Consider the following 21,614-nt stretch of genomic DNA (forward strand, 5'->3'; position numbering starts at 1 on the left):
CACTTTCCTGCCATCGCATCACACCCCTGGCACGGAACTAAAATCCTTCAGCTAGTAAGCCAGGCCTCCTGGGCCCTGAACTCGTGTGACTACCCTTTGGAACCTAAAAGCAGGACTGTACTACACCTGCTTACACACATTTCCCCTTAGGAATCTAGGGTCAAGGTGGGGGACTCTCCGTGGTGGCAGCGAGCCCACAGTGTTTCCTCCCAGCTCAGAGTCCTCTGCTCATTTTCCAGAGGGGTCTCGAGCTGGACTGTGAAGTTAATGTGACTAATACAATCACTAGGTAAGGCAAGATGATGACACAGGCCACTGGGGGTATGTAGGGCTATAACCTACTTCAATCAATCGCTCTTGGGTGCAGATGGCCAACTAATTGCAATTCTCCAGAGCAGGTCAGTCACCTACATCATCAAAAACCCTCCCTGGGCTCCTTGGACAGGACAGAGACAGGGCCTTGGCATCTCTTCATTGATCTCTTTATTCACCTTCACTACCTGCCATCAAAAATTCCCTACACACCCAACATTTCTGATCGCCCTCCCCTTTTTGTTCCCTGCTCTATCACCAATGTCTAGAATAGTTCCTGGCACACAGTAGGCTCTCAATACAAATCCACCAAGTTAATAAATGGATCTATTCAACAGGGATGTCACTGGAGCAAGAGAGGAAGAGGCAGCAACAGTGAGTCCTCTACTCGCTCCATCCCCTCTGGCCCGACCCCTGGCTAGACACACAGCCTGCAGACTTTGCCTTCTCCCTATCAGTGCACGGCACGCCCAGTGGGGAGTGAGGTCTGCCTTGGGCTCAGCTCACATGAGACAGCAGAGGGCTGAGTAATTGGCCAACTGCCTCCAGGCCCATGAGTGGGCAGATGGGACCATGTGTCTGGCCATCCAGGCTTGGAGGGAGAGGGGCTTGATAGGCTTCCCACTGAAGCACAGAACGTTCTCTGTTCCCTACCCTTGGGGTCCACAGGCTGCCCCCGCACCTAGCAGACGCCCCAATCGGCCCAGCACTGCAGCCTCCTGTACAGAAACACTGTATCATCCACTTTATCAGCTGACAGTCACAAGACACCAGAGCGAACCACTTGAAAATCGTATTTCTGGTGTCTGCCCGGGTAGGGTAGACGCTTGGAATTCCACTCTTTGGGGAAGAAGGCTGAAGCTGTGTGACAGAGTCGAGAATCAACAGTACAGACTCATAGCTGGGATAGGAAAAGGAAAAATCTGCTGTGGCTGTGGATCTGCTCCAGGTTCCCAGGCAGGGGCTCTGGGGCAGGTTTCCCTCCTCAGACATCCCACCCAGGAGTCGACGAATTTGGCCCCAAGAGGCCAAAGCTAAAGGCACTATTCGTGCACCCAATGTGGGGCTTAAACTCATAACCCCAAGATCAAAACTGGCATGTTCCTCCAACTAAGCCAGCCAGGTGCCCCAACTGAAGATTTTTTTAAAGATTTTTTAAAACTATATTTATTTATTCATGAGAGACACAGAAAAGAGAAGGAGAGACACAGGCAGAGGGAGAAGCAGGCTCCCTACGGGGAGCCTGATGCAGGACTCGATCCCAGACCAGGGGTCACGCCCCAGGCTGAAGGCAGCTCAACCACTGAGCCCCCCAGGCATCCCCCATTTTTTAAGATTCTAAAATTACACAAGGGGCTTGCCTGTGCAGCTCCCATGGCACTGCAGTGGGACAGCGCTGCGCCAGGCAGCCTCTGCCATCGGACTGGAAGCAGGAGACACTAGGCCGTGCTTCCTGCTCCATCCCGGGGGACTCAGCCAGGGGGTGGCTGCGGGCGGGCCACAGCTGACCAGATTCCACTCTGGCCCCGTCTGTCCCCCGCGTCCTGGCTGTGTCAGGGCTCCGAGTGTGCGGCACAACTCAGGGTGACACTGGCCCGGGCCCCCAGGCTCTGCGTCTGCCCCCCACCGCGCCCGAGCAGGGCCTGCTGCCCGGCCAGGCCCCGGCCCACACCTCACCGCCCACACCTCACCGGCCGCCCTGCCTCTGGCCTCGGCCACTTAGCGCCACTAAGGCCGGGTCACCCCCTGCAGGGTGGAGGCGGAGCCCGCCGCCCTGTCCTTGGCCTGGTTAGCAGACATCTGGAAGGAGCCTGGCAAGGCCAGGATGTACCTGGCCCCCTCCTTCCTGCGCCGAAGCAGAACCCCAAGGCTGCGGCTGTCCGGAAGGTGGGGTGGACCAAACATCATTTACGAAATAGTATTTTGGGGGGCTCCTGGGGGGCTCCGTCAGTTGGGCGACTGCCTTTGGCTTAGCCGTGATTTCAGGGTCCTGGGGCCGAGCCCCGAGTTGGGCTCCCTGCTCAGCGGGGAGTCTGCTTCTCCCTCTCCTTCAGCCCCCCACTCGTGTTCGCTTGCTCTCTCTCTCTCAAACAAATAAATAGAAATAGTATTTTTTTTTTTTTAGTCGGTTCTGAGACCAAAAGAAATAAACACCGAGCTTTACATGATGCACGAATGCCTATCTGCTGAACTGACAAAGTCCCGGAGGGCCCGGGGCCTCCCCAGTGCTTCCCAAACACACCCCCCTCCCCCCAGAGGTAAGCATTCTAGCTTGCACGCCCCCCCACACACACCCCGACCCCCATCAGAGAATGAGGCAGGACCCCACGGGGTGGGGTGGGGGCGGTCAGTGCCAATAGTTTCACATCGGAGCCCTTGTCTGGGGAGGGGGTGACTCCAGTGTAAATGGTGTGGAATCTGGAGTCACAAGCCCGGATCCCCCTCCCTGGCTTGCCCTTGTCCTGGCCACTCTCCCATCCATGCTCCCCCCAACCCAGGGTCCTGACTACCCAGTCCAGGAGAGTCCCCTCTCCCCCCACACCCCCCGTACCCCATCTTCTTTCCTTTGTAGCAGTGACACCACGCTATCTCCTGTACTCATGAATCTGGACACCCTAAGAAAGGACTTTGTAGGGCACCCAATATCTCCAAATGTAATACCTGTGGCATGGTAGGTAATTGACAGGTACTGAAATGGACAGATGTCTTTTTTCTTTTTTTTAAAGACCTTTTACTTTTTGATTCATGAGAGACACAGAAAGAGAGACATAGGCAGAGGGAGCCCGATATGGGACTCAATCCCAGGACCCCAGGACCACGCCCTGAGCCAAAGGCAGATGCTCAGCCACCGAGCCACCTGGGTGCCCCAAAATGAACAGATGTCTAAATGAATGAGCCAATAAGCAGAACAAGTGGGGGCCGGAACAAGTGTGGACCGAAAGTTTCAAGTTAAAGCATCTCAGACCCTTATTTTGCAAAGACCTGAGCCCCCAAGGCACCAGGGTGGGCTAGGGAGCATGCCGACCCACCAAGTGCCATGCTTCTTGCCAAACACACGTGCTGTGCTCACAAGCATACCCTTATCACCAACCAACCACGAAGGCAGAGGTGGCTGTTACCACCTTTGACCCACCTTAATCACTATTGGCTTCGGGGCTACAGGACCACACAACATGAGCTGCTATCATAAGCCCGCAAAGCTGGTGTGGTCTCCAGAGGGCTCCAGGCTGGAGATGCCCTATTACCCAGGAAACCTCATGTCCTCCTTATTCATTTCCCTAGAGGGCTGGTCTGAGCCAAAACCCCAGCCACCCCTCCCCAGACCTCCAAGCACCTTTAGCATCTGCAGGCAAAGGAAAAGGAGCTGGACACAAACCTGACTTCCGAGCCTGCCTCTGCAGTCACAGGCCGGGCATCCCCAGGCAAGGTCCTACATCTGTCAGTGCCTCAGATTCCTCATCCGTGACATGCAGGTCACAAGGGCAAGTTCTGGGAAGTGCATGAGCCTCGAAAGCCATCCTGAGATTGAGAGCCTGAAGCCCTAAGACAGGACAGGCTGACACCAGGCACCTGGCAATGGGAGCTGAAGGGACTCTGGCTGGGCCTGCCCCAGGGCGTGGGAGCTCGGCTCCACTCAAGGTCTGTCCCATCCCAGCTGAGGGAAGAGCTCACAGACGCAGCTCCCACCTGCCCACCTGCCGCTACAACCGCTACAACCACAACCGTGCTCACCTCTCCTCCTGGCTGCCGGTCCGTAGCACACGTCACACAGGACACATGTAGCTGCTTGGGGGCGGGGGGGTGGGGCAGACACTGTCATCCCGACTCCACCCCCGCAGTAAACTCAGGCCCATGTGCTAGCCAGACTCTAGGTGCACTGCTGGGAGACCGGGGAGCATCGGGTGGGAGACGGGAGCAGGCCTCACTGGAGGAGCCGCCCTCTCTCTCTCTGAGTACATCATGTCCTTGAGAAGGTGCCCGGGGCCCTGCTGGACTCCCGCGGGGTAGCCATCCCAAAGGCATCGACGTGGGCCCACGGGCAGCACCCCCTGTCCATAGCAGCTCCAGAAGCAGTAACCCTCCTCACTCATCTGATGTTCCCTCTGCCGGCCGTCCCCTCCTTTCCAGGGCAGGTCCTCCTAAAGTCCCCAAGCAGGGACAGTACGGGACAATGTTCAGTCCCGGGACCTCCAGGGAGGTGAATAAATTCCCTGCTCTGGCCCCAGAACGGTGTGGTTCTCAGCATGGCTGGGGACAGCAGGGGACCCTCTCTCCCCTGGCTGCACGAGCTGCCACAGTGGTTTGGGAACGTGGAGGTTTCGGGGTGTCAACAGGGGAGGACCCACCCCCAAATTTCTAGTAGGAGCACAGGGGAGTTAAGAGGCACCGAAGGTGGGGTTATGAGGAAAAGAGGGAGGGCTGCGTGTGCAGAGACGGGCAGGCCAGCACCCGGTGGGACTCTAGAAGACCAAGGAAACCACGAAGGAAGAAAAGCGAGCCTCCATTTCCTGCGGTAGCCTGTCCCCTGGGAAGGGTGAAGTCAGCAGGCCGAGCCCTTTTAAGACTGTTTCACATCAGTAAGACTCTCGGGGAACCGACCCTTCCAGCAAAGGTTAATAACTCTGGGGTAAAGGGAGGGCTGGCAAGCGTGCTAGGTGCTGCTGGGGAAGGTGGAGACCCCACCCCCACCCCACCCCCCCTAAGCACAGGTCCCTGGGGCGGGCCCAGAGCCCAGCAGGTGGGAATGCAGCCTGCCCAGGTCATCAGAATGAGCCAGGGCCGCCTGCGCCCCCGGGGCTCCCCCACAGGGGAAAGGTGTGGCCAAGCCGCATCCCCAACCCAGCGCCGGGAGGCACCAGAAAGACTGGGAACCCCTTCCCAAGCCCACCCTGCTCCAGTCCGCTCAGACCCTCCTGCTTCAGAAACCTACAACGCATCCCTACAAAAGCGCACCCACCTCCACTGGAACACAGGCACCCCCAGCCCCGGCACTAACCGCATGACCCCTGCACACGCGTGACCACAGTGGCACGCACCCCTCATTCCTTCTCCTTCCCTGCCCATCTCAGCCCATCCCAGCCCGCTCCCCCCCACCAACATACGGCTTCTGGGGCCTGCTGGGCCTGCTGGGCCCCCTCCGCCAGGGCGCTCTCGTCCCCCATCCTGTGGCTGCGGGCTCTGCCCCCGGGGCTTCAGCTCCAGCCCGCTCCAGCCCAGTTTGTTTGTCAGGCTGCAGGTCCCTGGAGCTCTCAGCCAGGGAGCACGAGCTTCCAGAGGAGCGAGGAGTGGCTGAGCCAGCCCTCTGGGGACCTCCTCACCTCTGAAAGTTGGGTGAAGAGCAACCCTGGACTCCTGGCCCTGGGCCCGGGGCCAAGCCCAGCTCCTGGCAAGGGAGCCCCACTCCTGTCATGCCCAGAGGTATTTGGGGAGGTGGGCACTGGGGCCAGGGATGCAGGAAAGGAAACAGGAGGGAGACATGTGGCCCCATAAGGCTGTCCCCAGCAGGGCTGGGGGGCATCCCGGGGCAGCCTGGGGCCTAGCAGCTGCCCAGGTGGAGGGCATCTCCCGGCCCGGCGCCCTCACAGCCTCACTCACCATCCTTCCGGCCTGGGCTCTATGCAGGGTCACCTAACCCTGACCCTGAATGGTGGGAGAGGGACCGTCCTCCTGGCCCACCCACACACAGACCAGAAATCCTGGGCCCTCCCCGAGCCATCCCCCGGACCCACGCAGGCCTCCTTGTCCCTGGCCCTGAGGCATTAGTGATTTCAGGATCATCCCAGCACCCAGACCTGGGGGAGGAGGTGGGAGTTAGAGGCACAGACTGGTCGGGGCCTGGGGACTGAGGATTCCAGAGTGCAGGGCTTGTTCAGCAGGTTTGGGCTTCGCCCACGCCGGGCCGCAGAGCTAGGGCTCAGGTCCTCCAGGACACCTCTGGGGCAGGCCCCTAAGTCTAACCGAGGGCGGTGCCAGCGGTCAAGCCAAATGCCAGAATGAGGAAAATCTGGGGCCTCGCCAGCAGCTTCTCCAAGGAGTCCTCCTGGGCTTCAGGTTAGAAGAATGCAGCCCTGATGATCCAGGGGACAAGCACTACCCCTAGGGCCAGATGGAGAATCCAGAAGCTTTTCTCAAGGAAAACTGGGCGCCAGGAAAGGACTTGGGGAAACTGAGGCCCAGGGAAGACACAGGCCCTGAGAAAACCCAGGGGACCACTCGGTCAGAAAATGTTCTCTTACCGGAACAGCTGGACTGACAGGCTGGGAAGGCCAGGTTTGGGGGCGGGAGGTGCCCGGTCCCAGTTGCCCCTGTCCTGCCCTCCGCCAGGTGTCCGTCTTCTGCCGGGGAGCTGGCAGGATCGGGGCAACCGGGACCGGGCACCTCCCGCCCCCAAGCCTGGCCAGCTCACCTGGCCTTCCCAGCCTGTCAGTCCAGCTGTTCCGGTAAGAGAACATTTTCTTCTCACTCTATTTGGACAGCTGCAGGGATAGTGATGGTGAGAAGAGAACTGAGGGAGGGGGCAGTGCGAGGCCACTGGGCCCTGCTGGGGTGGGCAGAAGGTCTGGAGCTGGGCAGGCCAGGGTGGCTGCCTCCACCAACAGGGCAAATCAGAGGGGCCCTGGGGCCCGCCTGGGGCCCGGGGCAGTGAATGGAAGCCCAAGAGCAAAGGAAGAGAATGACTCCCTTCATTATGCAAAGTGCTCAGTCACAGGGTGGGGCCAGGGTGGCCCCTTGGGTCCAGCCCCAAACCCTTGCGCCCCACAGAGCCCCAGCCCCTCCTCAGTGGTCCGGCTGGTGGGTGGGGCTCCAGGAGAGGAAGACAAGGCACCAACTGGGCGAGAGTCCCAAGACCTAGAGAGGCTCCTTCCCGGTCCTGCAGGCAGGAAGTACACTGTAGGGTCCTCCTCTCTCTCCTTCCCAACCGTCTCGCTCTCTCCCTCTCCCTCCCCGGTCCCCTTCCCGCCATCCTGTCCTGGTGTCTCCCTGTCCCCATCTCCACCTCCTCCTGCCTGCCTCCCCCCACTCCCCACCCTCGGGTTATGTAAGGGGCCTGAGAACAACACAGAGGGAGCTTTGTTGTCAAACCAAATCCATACGGAGCCGGAATCGGCCAACGCAGCTGTTCCCCATTCCCTCCGCCTTGGCAGAGTGGAGAGGCTGGGCAGGAAGCCCCCCCACGCCTCCATTTAGGGAGGTGGGGGGCAAACGCTGGCCCCGGGGCCCTAGGCGGCTAAATGGGTGGCCAGAGATCAGTCATCATGGCGTGGGACCACAGCAGGGGACCAGCTGGCCCCCAAGACCGAACAGAGCCCCGTGCAAAGCAGAGGCACAAAGACCACAGACAGCAGAGCTCCGGGCTAGCAGCCGGCCCACGCGGTGACAGGCCCGGGAGGGGGGACACACACCCACCCGGGCCTACCGTGCTCTGGCCCACACAGCGATGCATGCCCACGCACACCTGTGTGCACACTCGTCCACACACAGCCTGCACGCCCACACGCACACACACCGGCCCAAGCACGACATGCCGTGGAGGTTTCTGGACAGAGGCTCTTCCCGCTCAGGCCAGCCTCCTGCATCCCAGCAGGTAGTTCTGGGGAAAGAGCTGGGGCTCCGGGGAGAAGCGGGGAGGGCGGAGGGCGGACAAGCTCCACCAGCCAGGCCTTCTTCGGAGACCCTCTGGCTCCGGGACAGTTCCCACCTTCTGGGCCAGGACAAGGTCCAGGGAGGTGGGTGAGGGCCTAGGCGGCAGAGGTTACGTTTCCTCTGAGCTTACTCTGGGTGGCACCGTCCCTCACCAAGCCCGACTGCTGAAGAACCTGTGTGTCCCCCCCCCCCCCACCGCAATGCTGGCACCGCCAGCAACGGCAGGCGCTCCTGAGCAGGCCGCGTCCTGGACGTTGAGGCAAGGGGAATGGGGGACCCCTGATGACACCAGGGGAAAGAAGAGGTGTCAGATGCGAAGGGAGAGGGAGGTAGAGGGAAGAAAGGGAGGCAGAAAACGATCAGAACAAGGAAAAGGAAGAAAAGGAGCAAGGAGCCGCCGAGTGAAGAAGTGGGACAGTGGTGTGGGGAGCAGGGCCCACACAGCCGGGGAGGACACACTCTCCCCCGCCAGGCCCCAGCGAATCCCCTCGGAGGACAGGGCCAGTCCAGGAGAAGCAGGATGGCAGGGGACGTTTCCAGAGTGCGTCCTAGGCCACCGGGTCCTCCACCTGCCATGACCCCGGGGCTCCAGCCTCGCCCATCCCCGTCCCCGGGGCCTGGAGTACATCCGGCCTAGATGATGTCAGGACCCCAGAGGAAGGAATGAGATGGAGGCAGGGGCTGGACAGAGAGGCAGAGACCCAGGGTCACTCCTGAGACCGTCACCTGTCTGTGCGGAGAGACGCTTGGGGACCTTGGGCAGCAGGTTACCTGTTGAGTCTCAGCAACCTCATCTGCCAAAACAACAGTTGCTGAGCGGCTATTGTGTGCCAGCGCGGTGCCAGGTGCCAGGGTAGTGCCTGGTGCCCAGAACACCCACAATCTTGGGTCCTGCCCTAGGGTGACATTTGAGGCTTCTCCCAACCTGCAAATGTTTACCTCACTTGTGCCTCCCAAACCTGTAAAGATGCCACAGCCCAATTCACAGGCGTGCTGATGGAGAACTGTTAACAACCTGACACCTGCCCGAGGTCACAGGCCTCACAGGCCTGGGAGCAGACGGAGAGGAGACAAAGGGCGCCATCAGCGCTCCTGCCGGGCAGCCTGTGGGCCAGCCGTCTGACACTCCTCAGTGTCTGGGCCCCACCTCGCAGAAGACAAGCGGCCGGCGTGCAGAGTACTGGACTGCATGCACTGGGGTGTCCCTGGAAATGCCCTCCTGTCCAGAAGCCTGAGCTCCTCGGGGGAGGAAACCGGGGGCCCAAGGCCAGGCAGCTGAGAAAGGAGACGAACGTGGCGCCTCTCCCCCCACACCCCTCCCAGCAGGTGGCCGGAGTGGGGACCCGAGGGCAGTGGGGCGTGTGGGAGGACGTGGCCGTGCACCGGTGGCCCGGCAGGCTTCCCAGAGCAGAGCCTCAGCTTGGAGGCAGGAGGACACTCACAACTTAGGCAGGTGGTGACCAATGGCACCCAAGCCATAGTGGGGGGACAGACGGAACAGAGAGGAGGAAGTGAGAACCCAAGGGGCATGCTACTGGGAAAATAAAAGTCTTAATGGGGCCAAATGGGGGTTTTCAAATAAAACTCTTTAAGGCCAGGAAACCCTCTGTCCTACTTTGAAATGAAATTTTATGTGGAAACCCAATATGGGAAAGCAAAGTGCAATAGTTAGGTTGAAACAAGAACAAGGGCGAACCCCTCCTCCTGAGAGAACATTAGGGGGGATCCCTGGGTGGCGCAGCAGTTTGGCGCCTGCCTTTGGCCCAGGGCGCGATCCTGGAGACCTGGGATCGAATCCCACGTCGGGCTCCCGGTGCATGGAGCCTGCTTCTCCCTCCACCTGTGTCTCTGCCTCTCTCTCTCTCTCTCTGTGACTATCATAAATAAATAAATAAATAAATAAATAAATAAATAAATAAATAAATAAAAAAGAACATTAGGGGGGTCCAGCTCTGCGGACACCTCTCTTGGGCCCGAGTGGAGGAGAGGACAGATGTCAGGACTGGAGGGGAGATTAGGACCAGGCTGTGCAAAGACTGGGCTGAGGAGGGGAGAGGGGAGCAAGGAATGGGTCTGGGGTGGGTGGTACAATGGGTATGCCCTCCTGGGGGGGCAGACAGCGCCCCGACAGGCCCCAGGGTGGGGTGGGGGAAGCGAGATTGTTGGCTGCCAAGCCAGGTCCTCCTCTGACAAACAGCTCACCTGTCAAAAGTCAGCTTTCTTCCGTGGCCCCAGGAAAAGGAGGAAGAAGAGCAGGGAACACAGTGAACACACACACACACAAAGAACCCAAGCTACATCTTCCATTCATTTATCAAATATTTACCGGGCACTTATTATTTGCTATAAATCATTCTAGGCATGAAGAGTATAGCAGCGAACAAGATAGGCAGGTTCCTGGAGGTCACACTAGAATCCTAAGATCTCAGTGAAGAAAATACCTTAAAAGTTTTCAAACCCGCTCCACACCATGAACGTGCCCCCTCGGACCGTCCCCGTCAAGGTCACCCGGTCTACATGGAAGCATCTTTCGGGATAGGGAACGTGCCCCCTCCAAGGGCAGAAGCAGGTTGCCGGGACTCTCCAGCCGGCACCCTCCCCTCCTGGCCTCAGCACCCTCCCCACCGGCCTCCAGAGAGCCCCAGGCAAGGCAGTCAACGGAGCATCCAATGCACTGCGAGAATGTGCGGGTTTTATTTTCTATCGACACAAAATAGAAGGATGCTTCGCTGGCTCCGCTGCCCGGTCAATGCCCGGGACCGAGGCAACAAGCAGGCCCCATCCTCACCTGTCCAGGGCTCCCGGGCCCTCGCTCGCTCCTGTCCTCAGAGCGTGCCCTCGCCGGACCCCACATCTCTCTCGCTGTCCCTCCCAACCAGGCCTCCCTCACCCAGACCTGAGTCACCTGCAAGAGGCCAAGGATACTGGGTGGGAGGGGCGCCCGTGGGCGAGGCGGAGGGAGGCTCCCCGCTAGCAGGGGAGAGCTGCCCCGGGAGCCAGGCCAGGCCGGGTGTGTCCAGGAGGACCCAGGAGCGCGAACCGGGGGAGGCTCGACCCCGGCAGCTCGAGCCTGTAGGGCCCCTCCCCTTCCCCACGGGTCCCCACAGTCGGGTCGCCACAGTCAGTGGATGAGGCCTCCTGTGGGCGGCTGCCGGGGAGCCGCATTTCCAAAGGACTAGGAGCAGGCAGCTAGGCGGGCCAGATGGAAGCAATTACAGGGGGGAAAGCAGGAGAGGTGGGGGCCAGAGGGGCTGGGAGGGCCAGGGCAGGGAGGGAGGGGGCGGGAGCAGAGAGCCCGCCCGACCAGCCCTGCCCTGCCCTGCAGAACCACAGAGGACTCCCCAGCAAAGTGCTGACCCGCACCCCGGGGGGAAGGGAGCCCCGACAGGCAGGGCAACGTGTGGGGCTCGGGCCAGCGCCAAGGGCTCCGGGCTGGGAACCAGGAGGCTGAGGTTGTGGTTGGCCTTGTCACCAGCACACTGTGGCCTTGAGAAGCCCTTCACACCTCTGAGCCTCTTCAGGGGCCCAAAGCCCAGGAGGGGTGCGGAGAGCCTAGGGGAGCAGTGAAGAGCGCAGCCAGGAAGGGCAGGTTTCCAAACCATCCCTCTTGATGAGCTATGACCTTGGCCAAAGTTCCAACGTGCAGAGCCTCCATGTACTCATTTATAAGTGGGCTGAACAGGGACCCCTGGGGGGCTCAGTGGTTGAGCATCTGCCTTGATCCCAAGGTCCTGGGATCAAGTGGCGCATCAGGCTCCCTGCAGGGAGCCTGCTCCTCCCTCTGCCTGTGTCTCTCTCTCTGTGCCTCCCATGAATAAATAAATAAAATCTTTTTAAAAAATAGTAAAATAAAATAAAATAAAATAAATGGGCTGAATGAATGGGTGTGGAAGGCTTATGTGAAGCCATACAAACGTGTAGGGCACACCTTTTCTTTTTTTTCTCGTTATGTTTATGGGTCCAGGCTTTTAGTATGTGCTTAACCGACAAAGGGTAGGTGCTTGCTTGAGTTATTTGCTAAGTCTTTTTTTTTTTTAATTATAAGCACAGGTGTTGGGTAGCCCCGGTGGCTCAGAGGTTTAGCCCCGCCTTCAGCCCAGGGTGTAACCCTGGGTTAGGCATCGGGCTCCCTGCATGGAGCCTGCTTCTCCCTCTGCCTTTGTCTCTGCCTCTCTCTGGGTCTCTCATGAATAAATAAATAAAATCTTAAAAAAAAAAAAAAAAAAGGACAGGTGTTTACGGAGGCCGCACAGGCAGAGGACACAGGGCAGATGGCGCAGAGGACACGAGGAGCACTGCGGCAGACCCTGGAACCCACACCCTGGAGGAGGGTTGGATCCAAGGCAGAAACAAGAGTGTGAGGGCCCAGCACGCTGCAAATGGGTCCTGTCCTCTCCACCGGACCCGGGAAAGCCAGACCCCGGAGTGCCTGGCCCACTCGGCTGGGCTGCAGCGGGAAACTCCAGGCAGGAGGAAGACACCGTCCTACCACACAGGGACACCTGCTTCTGGGCTTCTGCAGCCGGGCCGTGCCACACTCAAGGCCCAGGTGGATGCTGGCGGCTCTGGGTGGCCCGCACCTCCCCTCAGCTCTAGCAGCAGCACCTCCGCCCCGCTGGGCAGGAGCAACGGCCTCAGATTCTAGAGTCGTCACATTATCTTCCTGCACACAGGGCAGCAGCGGTGGGGTGGGCAGAAACAGTGTCAGGAGCTGCCTGTATGTCTCCGGGTCCCAGGCAAGGGGCCAAAACTAGAAGAAAACCTGCAGTTCTGGATGCTGCTGGCCCCTCTCATCCTGAAAAGCAACCGACCCCATGCAACCCGGTGGCAGAGCTCAGCCCCTGCTGGGCTCAGGGGCACCAATCGGAAGCCCCGTGGCACCTGGCTGGGTCCCAGACATCAACACATCGCTGCTCCCACTTGCAGCGACATTCAACCACTTCCTGCATCTGTTAGCATAAATAATGTCACACACACACACACACACACACACACACACACACGGTGGGAATGTAGCAGAGGTCGGGGGTGAATCTGAGGCCAGGGATGGCCAGCAGCCCACCCAGGGGCCCTCAGAACACTCATGCCAAAGGGCTGAGCACCTCTGGAAGGGAGCAAAGGACAGATGTCAGCAAATGACCACAGCCTCCAAAAAGCCTACCCTCGTCATTTTCTCAAGGAAACCAGAAGTTTCAGGTCAAGGTCCCAGACCCTGAGAAGGAAGGGGGGTGCCCAGGGGTGAGGGAAGCACCAGCTAGCTGCTGCAGAGGGAGACGTCTAACCACAGGGCAGCTGAGGAGTGGGCACGCAGGGCCAAGTCCTGGATGTCCCCCCCTGGCTACCCGACCACCCTGCTGTCCAGGGCCCAGGCTCCATCTCCCGGGGCTTGGAAGCTCAGCCGGGTTCTGGTGCCTGCCTTGCTCTCCAGCTGCAGAGCTGGCCCTCAGCCCCTGGAATGCTCTGTGACACGGCTCTGGAGGGTCCCTTTCAGGAGGCTGGAGCTCTCCCTCCCCTGTGGGCTGGAACCATTTTGTATTATTCCAAGGTAGAGTGACTCCTTCCCGGAGACAGAAGGTGTGAGCCTTTGAGCCATTCTGAGAGGAAGAATTCATGGGTCCACGGGATAGCCGCTCCGAGGTGAGACCCAGAGAATGTGCCCAGGCAGGGTCCGAGAGGGTGCCCCAAAATGGAAGGCAGATGCCAGGCCAGGGTGAGATAACCACAGAATGACCACAGGTTAAGGTGGAACAGAGAGAGGGGGTCCCACTTCTCTGCTCCTGCTGGCGAAGGGTTCCAGGATTTGTTACAGTTCCAGACAAGGATCGGATTCTTGGTTCTACCCAGCAAACTGGATCCTAAGAGGGCTGGAAGGGTGGAGGAGCCTAACAAGTCTGTTTCTGAGGAGTGGGGCGCGAGTCACTGCTCTGGGTGGAGAAGGTGGTGAGGGAGAGAAGGGAAGACAGCCCAGAAGGCACGGTGGGCTTCCACGGCCTGGGCCTCGGCCTGCAGGAAAGGGGGTCCCTGTTGTCCTGAGCAGTAACCCACGCCTGAGCGACACACGCCCTCTGAGCCCGCGTCCAGACAGGTGATTCTTGTACTTTGCCTTCCCAAACTCTTCCAGCTATGCTCCCCTCCTACCCCCTCAGTGTGGCCTGGGGAGACGAGGGGGCAGCTGGCCCGACTCTCCTGCAACTGTGATGAAACCCAGGGCCCACGGGGCAGCGGAGCTCGCCCACGCAGGGCAATGATACCGAGCGACGGTCTCAGGGAGCCTCCAGCAGAGCAAGGTCAGCGCGCCCACCGGCTCCGGCAAAGAGAAGCAAAACAAAACCGCACAAGGTGATGTTCTAGGCTCCCGAGTAGCTGGTGCCTCCCGGGCACCCTGTCTGGGCTTCCGGAGCAGCTCTGGAGGGTCAGAGTGTGGGAGAGACACTACCAGCAGCACTTACACGCCTCCTCCTCTGGGCAGGCACCTTTCAAAGCACTTAATGCAGATGAACGTTATTTGAAATCACCCCAGAAGGTGGGGGACAGCAGGCGGGGGACAGCGGCCGGGCCCCAGCGACCAGCTGGCCCGCAGCAGGCCGGCTCCCAGGGCTCCCGGGCTCCGCGGGGACTAACTCAGCCGCAACTTGCCTTCCACGCGCGCCGGCCTCCAGCCGTGGGAAGCACAGGCTTCCCCGGGCGCCCCAGGGGTGCCAGCCTGTGGGTGGCCGTGAGGTCGGGCCAGCACCAGCACCAGCACCAGCACCAGCACGGCTGAGCCCCTGCACGCGGCCTAGAAGCGCCCCCGGCCTTGCAGCGGGAGCCCCCTAAGCCGGCCCCGGGGGACCCGGTGGGCGCCAGAGAGGCCTCGGATCGCCCGGACCCAGCTTCCCCCCGAGACTGCGAGCCGAGTGGGCAGTCCTGGCAGACATGTTGGCGACTCCGGGCGGGCAGGAGGTGGCTGCGGGCAAGGGCACCGGGGCACATGCGCCCCCGCCCCCCAGGCGGCTCGGAGGCACGGCCTGGGCCAGGAGGCCCCCACTACGCGGGGCGCTGTCCTGCACCCCGGGCCTGCCCCGCGGCCCTGCGACTCCCGCACACGGGTGCCCGGCGCAGCCCGTCACCTCCAGCCCCCGCGCCCCCGGCCCCCGGCCCCCGCGGACCCCGCACTCCACGGGGCGGCTGTGCCCGGCGCCGGCGCTCGGAGGATGCTGAGGGCGGGGACGCGTCCGCACGCGGGGCGCAGGGTGGGGGCGACAAACTTTCGGGGAGGACCATCCCGGGGCGCTCGCTGCGCGGCCGGGCAGGGCACCGGCTTCCCGCGAAAACCCTCCGGAGAAAGGGGTCCGGGGCTGCGGCCGCCCCAGCCCGGCCCGCCCCGCGCTGCGCCCACGTGCCGGCCGCCCGGTGCCCGTCGCCGCGGCGGGGAGGGCGCGGGGGGCGCGGCGGGGAGGGCGCGGGGAGGGCGCGGGGGGCGCGGCGGGGAGGGCGCGGGGAGGGCGCGGGGGGCGGCGGGGAGGGCGCGGGGCGCGGGGGGCGCGCGGGGCGGGGGGCGCGGCGGGGAGGGCGCGGGACTGGGGGCGCGGGGCGCGGCGGGGAGGGCGCGGGGCGCGGGGGGCGCGGGGCGCGGCGGGGAGGGCGCGGGGCGCGGGGGGCGCGCGGGGCGGGGGGCGCGGCGGGGAGGGCGCGGGGCGGGGGGCCCAGGGACCGGTCGGCGCGGCGCCCCCTCCCCCCTCCCGCCCCCCGGGCCCGTGGGCCGCCGCGTACTCACCCCCGCGGGTGGAGCGGGGCGGGGCGGGGCCCGGCGCGCGGCGGGATCCGCTAGGCGCGCGGGCTGGCGGCGGCGGCGGCGGCGGCGCGGCTCGGCCGGTCCCTGTCCCGGGCGCGGGCCGGCCTGGCAGCGGGCGAGGCCGCCTGCGGGGAGGCGGGGGCCCGGCCCGGGCGGGGGCGGGGAAGGGGCCGGACACGCTTGCGCACACGGCCGGGGCGCCGACTCGGGGGAGCGGGCGGAGGAAGGGCGGGGAGGCGGCGGCGGCGGAGGGGGAGGAAGGGCTGGGCGCTGCGGCGCGGGGCGGGGCGGGGCGGGGCGGGGGCGACGCCCGCGGGCCTGGACGGGGTGGGGGCCGCGGGGGCGGGGCGGGCGGGAGCCGCGGTGGAGGGGCCGGCGCAGCCCCGCACACTCTCCTGGGAACAATGAGCCCCGACAAAGGGTTCTCCGCTCTCCCACGTGGTGAGCGCGTCCCTCCATCACTCGCCAAGTGCGGCACGGGAGGGGGCGCCGGTTCCGGGAGCCCCTGCCCTCCCCGGGCCTCTCCTGGGCCTTTGCTCGGCCCTCGTCTGCACCTGCAGCTCCCAGGCTGCACCCTCGGCACCCCTCTTCTGCACACCTTTGGCCTGGAGAAAGCTGCCCGGTTTCTGTTCCTTAGAGAAGGCGCCAGGCGACCCAGCCGGGCTCCAGACCCTACTTCCTTGGGCTCCCCCCCGAGCAAGCCTGAGAAGTGCGCAGGCCCAGAAACAGTAGTGGAGAAGTCCACGCCCCCCCCCCGGCCCTCCCCTTGGTAGGTGAGCGGCTCCTCCCTCCGGCGGGCGACTCGTGGCTCCAGCCGCTCGAGCAAAGGCTGAGACCCAGTGCCTGTCTCCAGGAAGCTTACCGCGCTGCCTCGGAGGGGATGCTCACAGTGGACTTCTGCTCAAGCGTAAGGCAAGACAGGATGTGACTAAGCATGAGGCGTGAGTAACAGCAAGTGCACAGGGGCTTCAGAGGAGTGCCAGCTCCAGGTTCACTTCAGATGAAACTGGGGGGCTGATTTGCTGAGAAGATACCTCCGGAGGCTCTGTGGGAGGGCTTGGGTGAACAGAGTCGGCCTCTGGGTTCTTCCACAAGTGACTGTTCCATTCTCGATCACACCTCGCACAGAGGTTCTTCGTGCATTCCACCAATGCCTGACTTAGGTTTGAATGGTGCCTTTGGCTTGGTCTGTCAAGCATTCAGTCAACAAATACTTACCTCGTGCCAGCTCCAGGCCTGAACTAAGCTAAGTGGAAAGAATCCAGTAACCAAAGTCCTTGCCCTGAGCAAGTCAAGGGGAAATGGGGATATCCTCCGTGTCTAACAGCCAGGAAAACTGGCCCAAAGAGAGTCAAAGCACATAGGTGAGTCTGGCCGAGCTAAACTGAGAATCCTCAACTTTGCTAACTCTTTGAGGAGCAAGATCTAAACACAGTTTGCGTTTCTTGGCTGTGACCCACGTAAACTTCACTCGGCCAGCGAGTAGAACTGAAGGACTAACTCTCACTCCTGGAGACCCGACTCCCAAATCTACCTCTGTCCCTAAATTGCTTTAGTTTTCTTACTAAAAAAAGAAAAGTGGAAATGACTTATGTTTAGTCAAAGGGTATTGTTGGTATTAAATTAGGTAGTGGACAGGAACTTGCTCTGAGAGTACAGCGTGCTGTGTAAGCATGTGTTACGTTATGCAAGTGGCATCCCTTCTCTAGCCTATAGGAGTATTCAGCCCCCCCCCCTTCCCCAGCCCTCCCCCAGCTTATCCCAGGCCTGGTCACTGGGTGCCCAGAAGCTGTTATTCTGACTCCTCCCCTTAGGCCACAATGTGCTTACTCATAATCTTTCCCCTTCGGTTTCTTAATGACACAACCAGATGCTTAGCTAGCTGCCTAGAAGCCATATCATCAGTGGAGCAGGAGGGACACAGTTCTGGTGCATTTTGATCCCAGGTGGGGGCTCTGGAAACTTCTGAGCACCACCCAGCATCTTGCACCCTCACAAGACACTGCAAGTCGCTGAGCAAGAAGCAAGAGGCAATGCGACAGAGCGAGCTGGGATTTGGCTCCTTGGGACTGTCCTTCCTGCGCCAAGGACAGGTCAAGACGACCTGACAAGCAGCCATCTGCGTTTGCGGCCCCTTTTGAGCCATGCTGTTTCCATTCCTTAGTCCTCTGCCTCCTTCTACCTGTCTGGCTCCATCTCCACTGTGGAGGAAGTGGGGCAACCAGAGGGGCCTCAGGAGCAGAGGGGAGAGGCAGCGGAGTGAGGGGCACGGCAGGGGCAGGTGCATGTCGGGCCGGGGAAGCCCTGGCCCCCGGAGGCTCCTCCTTGGCAGGCAGTGGGTGTGGGTAGGAGGCACGGAGCCGCTCGACAAATGTGCCTCACAGGCTTCTGGCTCCTGTCCCTCACATGTGCCACGTTAGCATCCTGCCCACCAGGAGGAGGGAACAGCAAGATGCCGTGTGAGGAGGAAATAAACCCAATCCAGCATCTCAGACGCTTTTAAAAATAGCAACTCTGGGAGGGTATTTCAGCTCCTATTTTTATCAGATTTATATGGCCGGACCACAGAGCTGAGCTGTTCCCAGGGTTCTCAATAGCAGAGGACATCAGTGTTGTAGTCTTAGAAACCTGCCGGTAGGCCAAGGCATTCCAGGAACCTTTACGCTGGAAGAGATCCCAAGAAGTCATTGTGCGTAGCCCTCGCCTCTGTGTAGGGCCACAATCAATTAACCACAGATAGTTTATGGTTTGCTTTTTGCCCAAAAGTCACTGGGTTGTTGTGCCTCCACCGCATAATCTAGGATTTCAGGGCCCTTCTAAGGAGGAAGTTCTTTTTAATATCTAGCCCAAATATCTCTGGTTACATCCTCTGTGGTCCTTCTCACAGTAGAAAAATAGCTACCATTTACCCAGTCTCTACTCTGTCCACAAAATGTTCTTTAATCCCCACAAACCCCTCATGGTGGACACTCTTTTCATACCTAATTTGGGAGCCAGTTATGCAATGTGCCCACACTCCTCCCTGGGGGATGGTGCAGAGTCTATGGCAGAGCCATCTGACCACACTGCCTCTTGGACGCTGCCCTTAGCTTTGACCTTCATTTCTTCATCGTGGTCCTAAAGGACAAACTGGCCAGTTTTCTTCTTCTTCTTTTGTTTTGTTTTAAGATTTTATTTATTTTTTTGACAGCACACACGGGGGAGCAGCAGGCAGAGAGGGAGCAGCAGTCTCTCTGCCAAGCAGAGAGCCAGACATGGGGGCTCCATCCCAGGACCCCAGGATCAGGACCTGAGCCAAAAGGCAGACACTCAACTGACCGAGCCAGCCAGGTGCCCCCTGACCAGGGCACGTGTGCTCACGCTAGAAGCTTGGCTCAAGGTCCCAGCGTGCGGGGCCATGGTCTCCCTAACTGCTGGGCCTCTGCCTGTGTAGGCCGTTAGGCTATCAAGTTTAGCCTAGAAATCTGGCTTCGCTTTGCCTAAGGTCTCACAGCCCCCTCTGCTTTTCTGAAGGCATTCACGCTCTTGTAATGACTGCGTAATTAATGCCTGTGGTCCTCACTAAATCATAAGCTCCAGATTCTCCCTTATTAAAAAAAGTAGGGTAGATGTGCAAACCCTGTGTATAGAATTCAGAAACACTTTAAACCGATTCAGTTGGGACCCCTGGGTGGCTCAGTGGTTGAGCCTCTGCCTTTGGCTCAGGTTGTGATCCTGGGGTCCCGGGATCCAGTCCCGCATCGGGCTCCCCACAGGGAGCCTGCTTCTCCCTCTGCTTGTGTCTCTGCCTTTCTATCTCTCACGAATAAATAAATAAGAATAAAGAAAAAAAACCTGATTCAGTCCCTGCTTATTCTTTAAATGGTTAAAACATGGTAACTTCAAGTTTGAAGTTAGATTAGATTTCAGAAGCTAATACTGTCTCACTAGTAATAGCACTTGAACAAACACAGGGTTGCCAACATTTATTTTGCTGAGTGAGGATATTTTAAAAACAATCACGATCCATTACTACCATCTTTAAAAAGGGACATTTTAACATTATATATACGTGTTTGGAATGAAGATTTTTGCCCTTTCTGAGAAGGAAGAATTGGCAGGCCTACACCAGTGTATTCAGGAAGAGATAGGCTAAAATGTTTTGGAGGTGGAAGTATTACAGGAGAAACAGTTTCAAATATTACTTTGTACATAAATGTTTCTTGATTTATTTCTCAGTACCGGGATCTGTGTTCAACAGAGACACTGCAGAGCGGAGCTTACATGTCCAACTTGTTCCGGAATGTTTTCTCGGCTTCAGGAAGGAATGTTGACAAATCCAGGACACTCGGCAGTTTTACTCTATGAGGAAACTTTTGGGCAAAATGAGAGGAGCCAAGGAACAATAGCAGTCATGCCTCCAAAATGCTTCCTTCCTTCTCAGGCCATGCCGAGGAGATAGTAGGCCAAGTACTGGGGGCTGACAGCCAGTTGTGGCCGCGTCCAGGATTTTTCTGGGAAGGGTGACCTGTACCACTGCTCCAGCAGGTCAGGGACACATCACACATGCAGGGGGGCGGAGGGTGGGAACGACACAGAGGCATTCTTTGCGCATGCAGGACAGATGGATCATGCTGCCAGAGGCGCTGGCCTTTGCTTGCTGGTTAAGGTGGGGTCAAGGGACACTGGATCTTGCTCAGGAAGTTTTCTTGGGGGAGACAGGATATGGGGTTCTGCAAAGTGGCATCAAGAGTAAAGTTAGGGGGCAGCCCTGATGGCTCAGCAGTTTAGCGCTGCCTTCGGCCCAGGGTGCAATCCTGGAGACCTGGGATTGAGTCCCACACCAGGCTCCCTGCATGGAGCCTGCTTCTCCCTCTGCCTGTGTCTCTGCCTCTCTTTCTCTCTCTGTGTCTCTCTTGAGTAAATAAATAAAATCTTTAAAAAAATCTTAAAAAAAAAAAAGAAGAGGAAAGCTAGGGCAGGGGCTCCTGGGTGGCACAGTCAGCTAAGCATCCAACTCGGTTTGGGTTCAGGTCGTGGGATCGAGCCCCGCCACATTGGGCTCTGAGCTCAGCTCCGAGTCAGCTTGGGATTCTCACTCCCTCTCCCTCTGCTCCACTTATGCCCTCGCTCTCATCTCTCTAAAATAAATAAAAGTCTTCTATTTTGTTCTTTAAACAAAAAGAAAATAAGGTACGCCTGGGTGGCTCAGCGGTTGAGAATCGGCCTTCAGCTCAGGGCGTGATCCAGGGATCCCACATTGGGCTCTCTGCAGGGAGCCTGCTTCTCCTCTGCCTGTGTCTGTCATGTATAAATAAAAACTTTAAAAAAAAGAAAAGAAGAAAGCTAGGGCAGAGAGGGATAGCTCTCACTCTGCATCCCCTGGACCGCGAACCAGGAGACCTGGACTGAGTGGGGTCCCTTTACTTGAGGGGAGAGCCCTGGTTGGGGGGCAGTTGCTGCCCCCTGCTGCAGGCCCATGAGGTCTGAGGTGGAGGGAGCTGCACGTGGCCCCTGGGAACAGAGACTCCGCAGAACTGACAGGAAGTGCCAGGTGTGGTCAGAAAGCTTGGGTCTTAGAGAGGCCCTTGAGTTGCGATGAGCTGCCTTCAGCTTCTCCCCCAGCTTCCCTCCTCGGCTTCTCCCCCAGGCTTCTCCCCCTCGGGGGCAGGCAGGCGGCTCTCCGGGAGCCGGTCTTCTCCCAGGACAGGAGCTGGGCGGCCGTGGCCCCACAGGCCTGTTCCTCTGTCCTCCTAGGGAGCCGTTCGCCACCAGCCTCTCCCACATACCTGTTCCCAAGGTAGCTCCCAGCTCCCAGTGTGGCCCTCTTACTCCTACGTTCGCCTGGCTGGCTGCCCCAGTAGCCCGGAGGGTAGGAGCTTTGTTTTCCCAACATTTAAAGCAC

At 59.8% G+C, this 21,614-nt stretch overlaps 2 protein-coding genes across 8 annotated transcripts in view; both read right to left on the bottom strand.

The window, feature by feature from the left end:
- ST3GAL4 (ST3 beta-galactoside alpha-2,3-sialyltransferase 4) overlaps window positions 1–15,786 on the bottom strand; it is a 31,556-nt gene extending 15,770 nt beyond the window's left edge. The window contains exon 1 of one of the 6 annotated variants that reach the window (XM_041772018.1): window positions 15,713–15,786. The gene's annotated coding sequence lies outside the window, so the exon portion shown is untranslated. Of the gene's footprint in view, window positions 1–3,688; window positions 3,953–10,744; window positions 10,764–15,712 lie in introns of those variants that run through there. The other 5 variants (XM_041772016.1, XM_041772013.1, XM_041772015.1 and 2 more) reach the window with 5 other exon arrangements.
- Window positions 15,787–19,680: 3,894 nt separating this feature from the next.
- The window catches only part of DCPS (decapping enzyme, scavenger), a 43,965-nt gene continuing 42,031 nt past the window's right edge, over window positions 19,681–21,614 (bottom strand). Inside the window, exon 7 of one of the 2 annotated variants that reach the window (XM_041772076.1) lies at window positions 19,681–20,071. In XM_041772076.1, the coding sequence (XP_041628010.1) occupies window positions 20,027–20,071 (45 nt within the window). In that variant the 3' untranslated portion in view covers window positions 19,681–20,026. Of the gene's footprint in view, window positions 20,083–21,614 lie in introns of both variants that reach the window. The other variant, XM_041772074.1, reaches the window with a different exon arrangement.

The sequence above is a fragment of the Vulpes lagopus genome, chromosome 10 (genome assembly GCF_018345385.1).
Source record: "Vulpes lagopus strain Blue_001 chromosome 10, ASM1834538v1, whole genome shotgun sequence".
Taxonomy (NCBI): Eukaryota; Metazoa; Chordata; class Mammalia; order Carnivora; family Canidae; genus Vulpes; species Vulpes lagopus.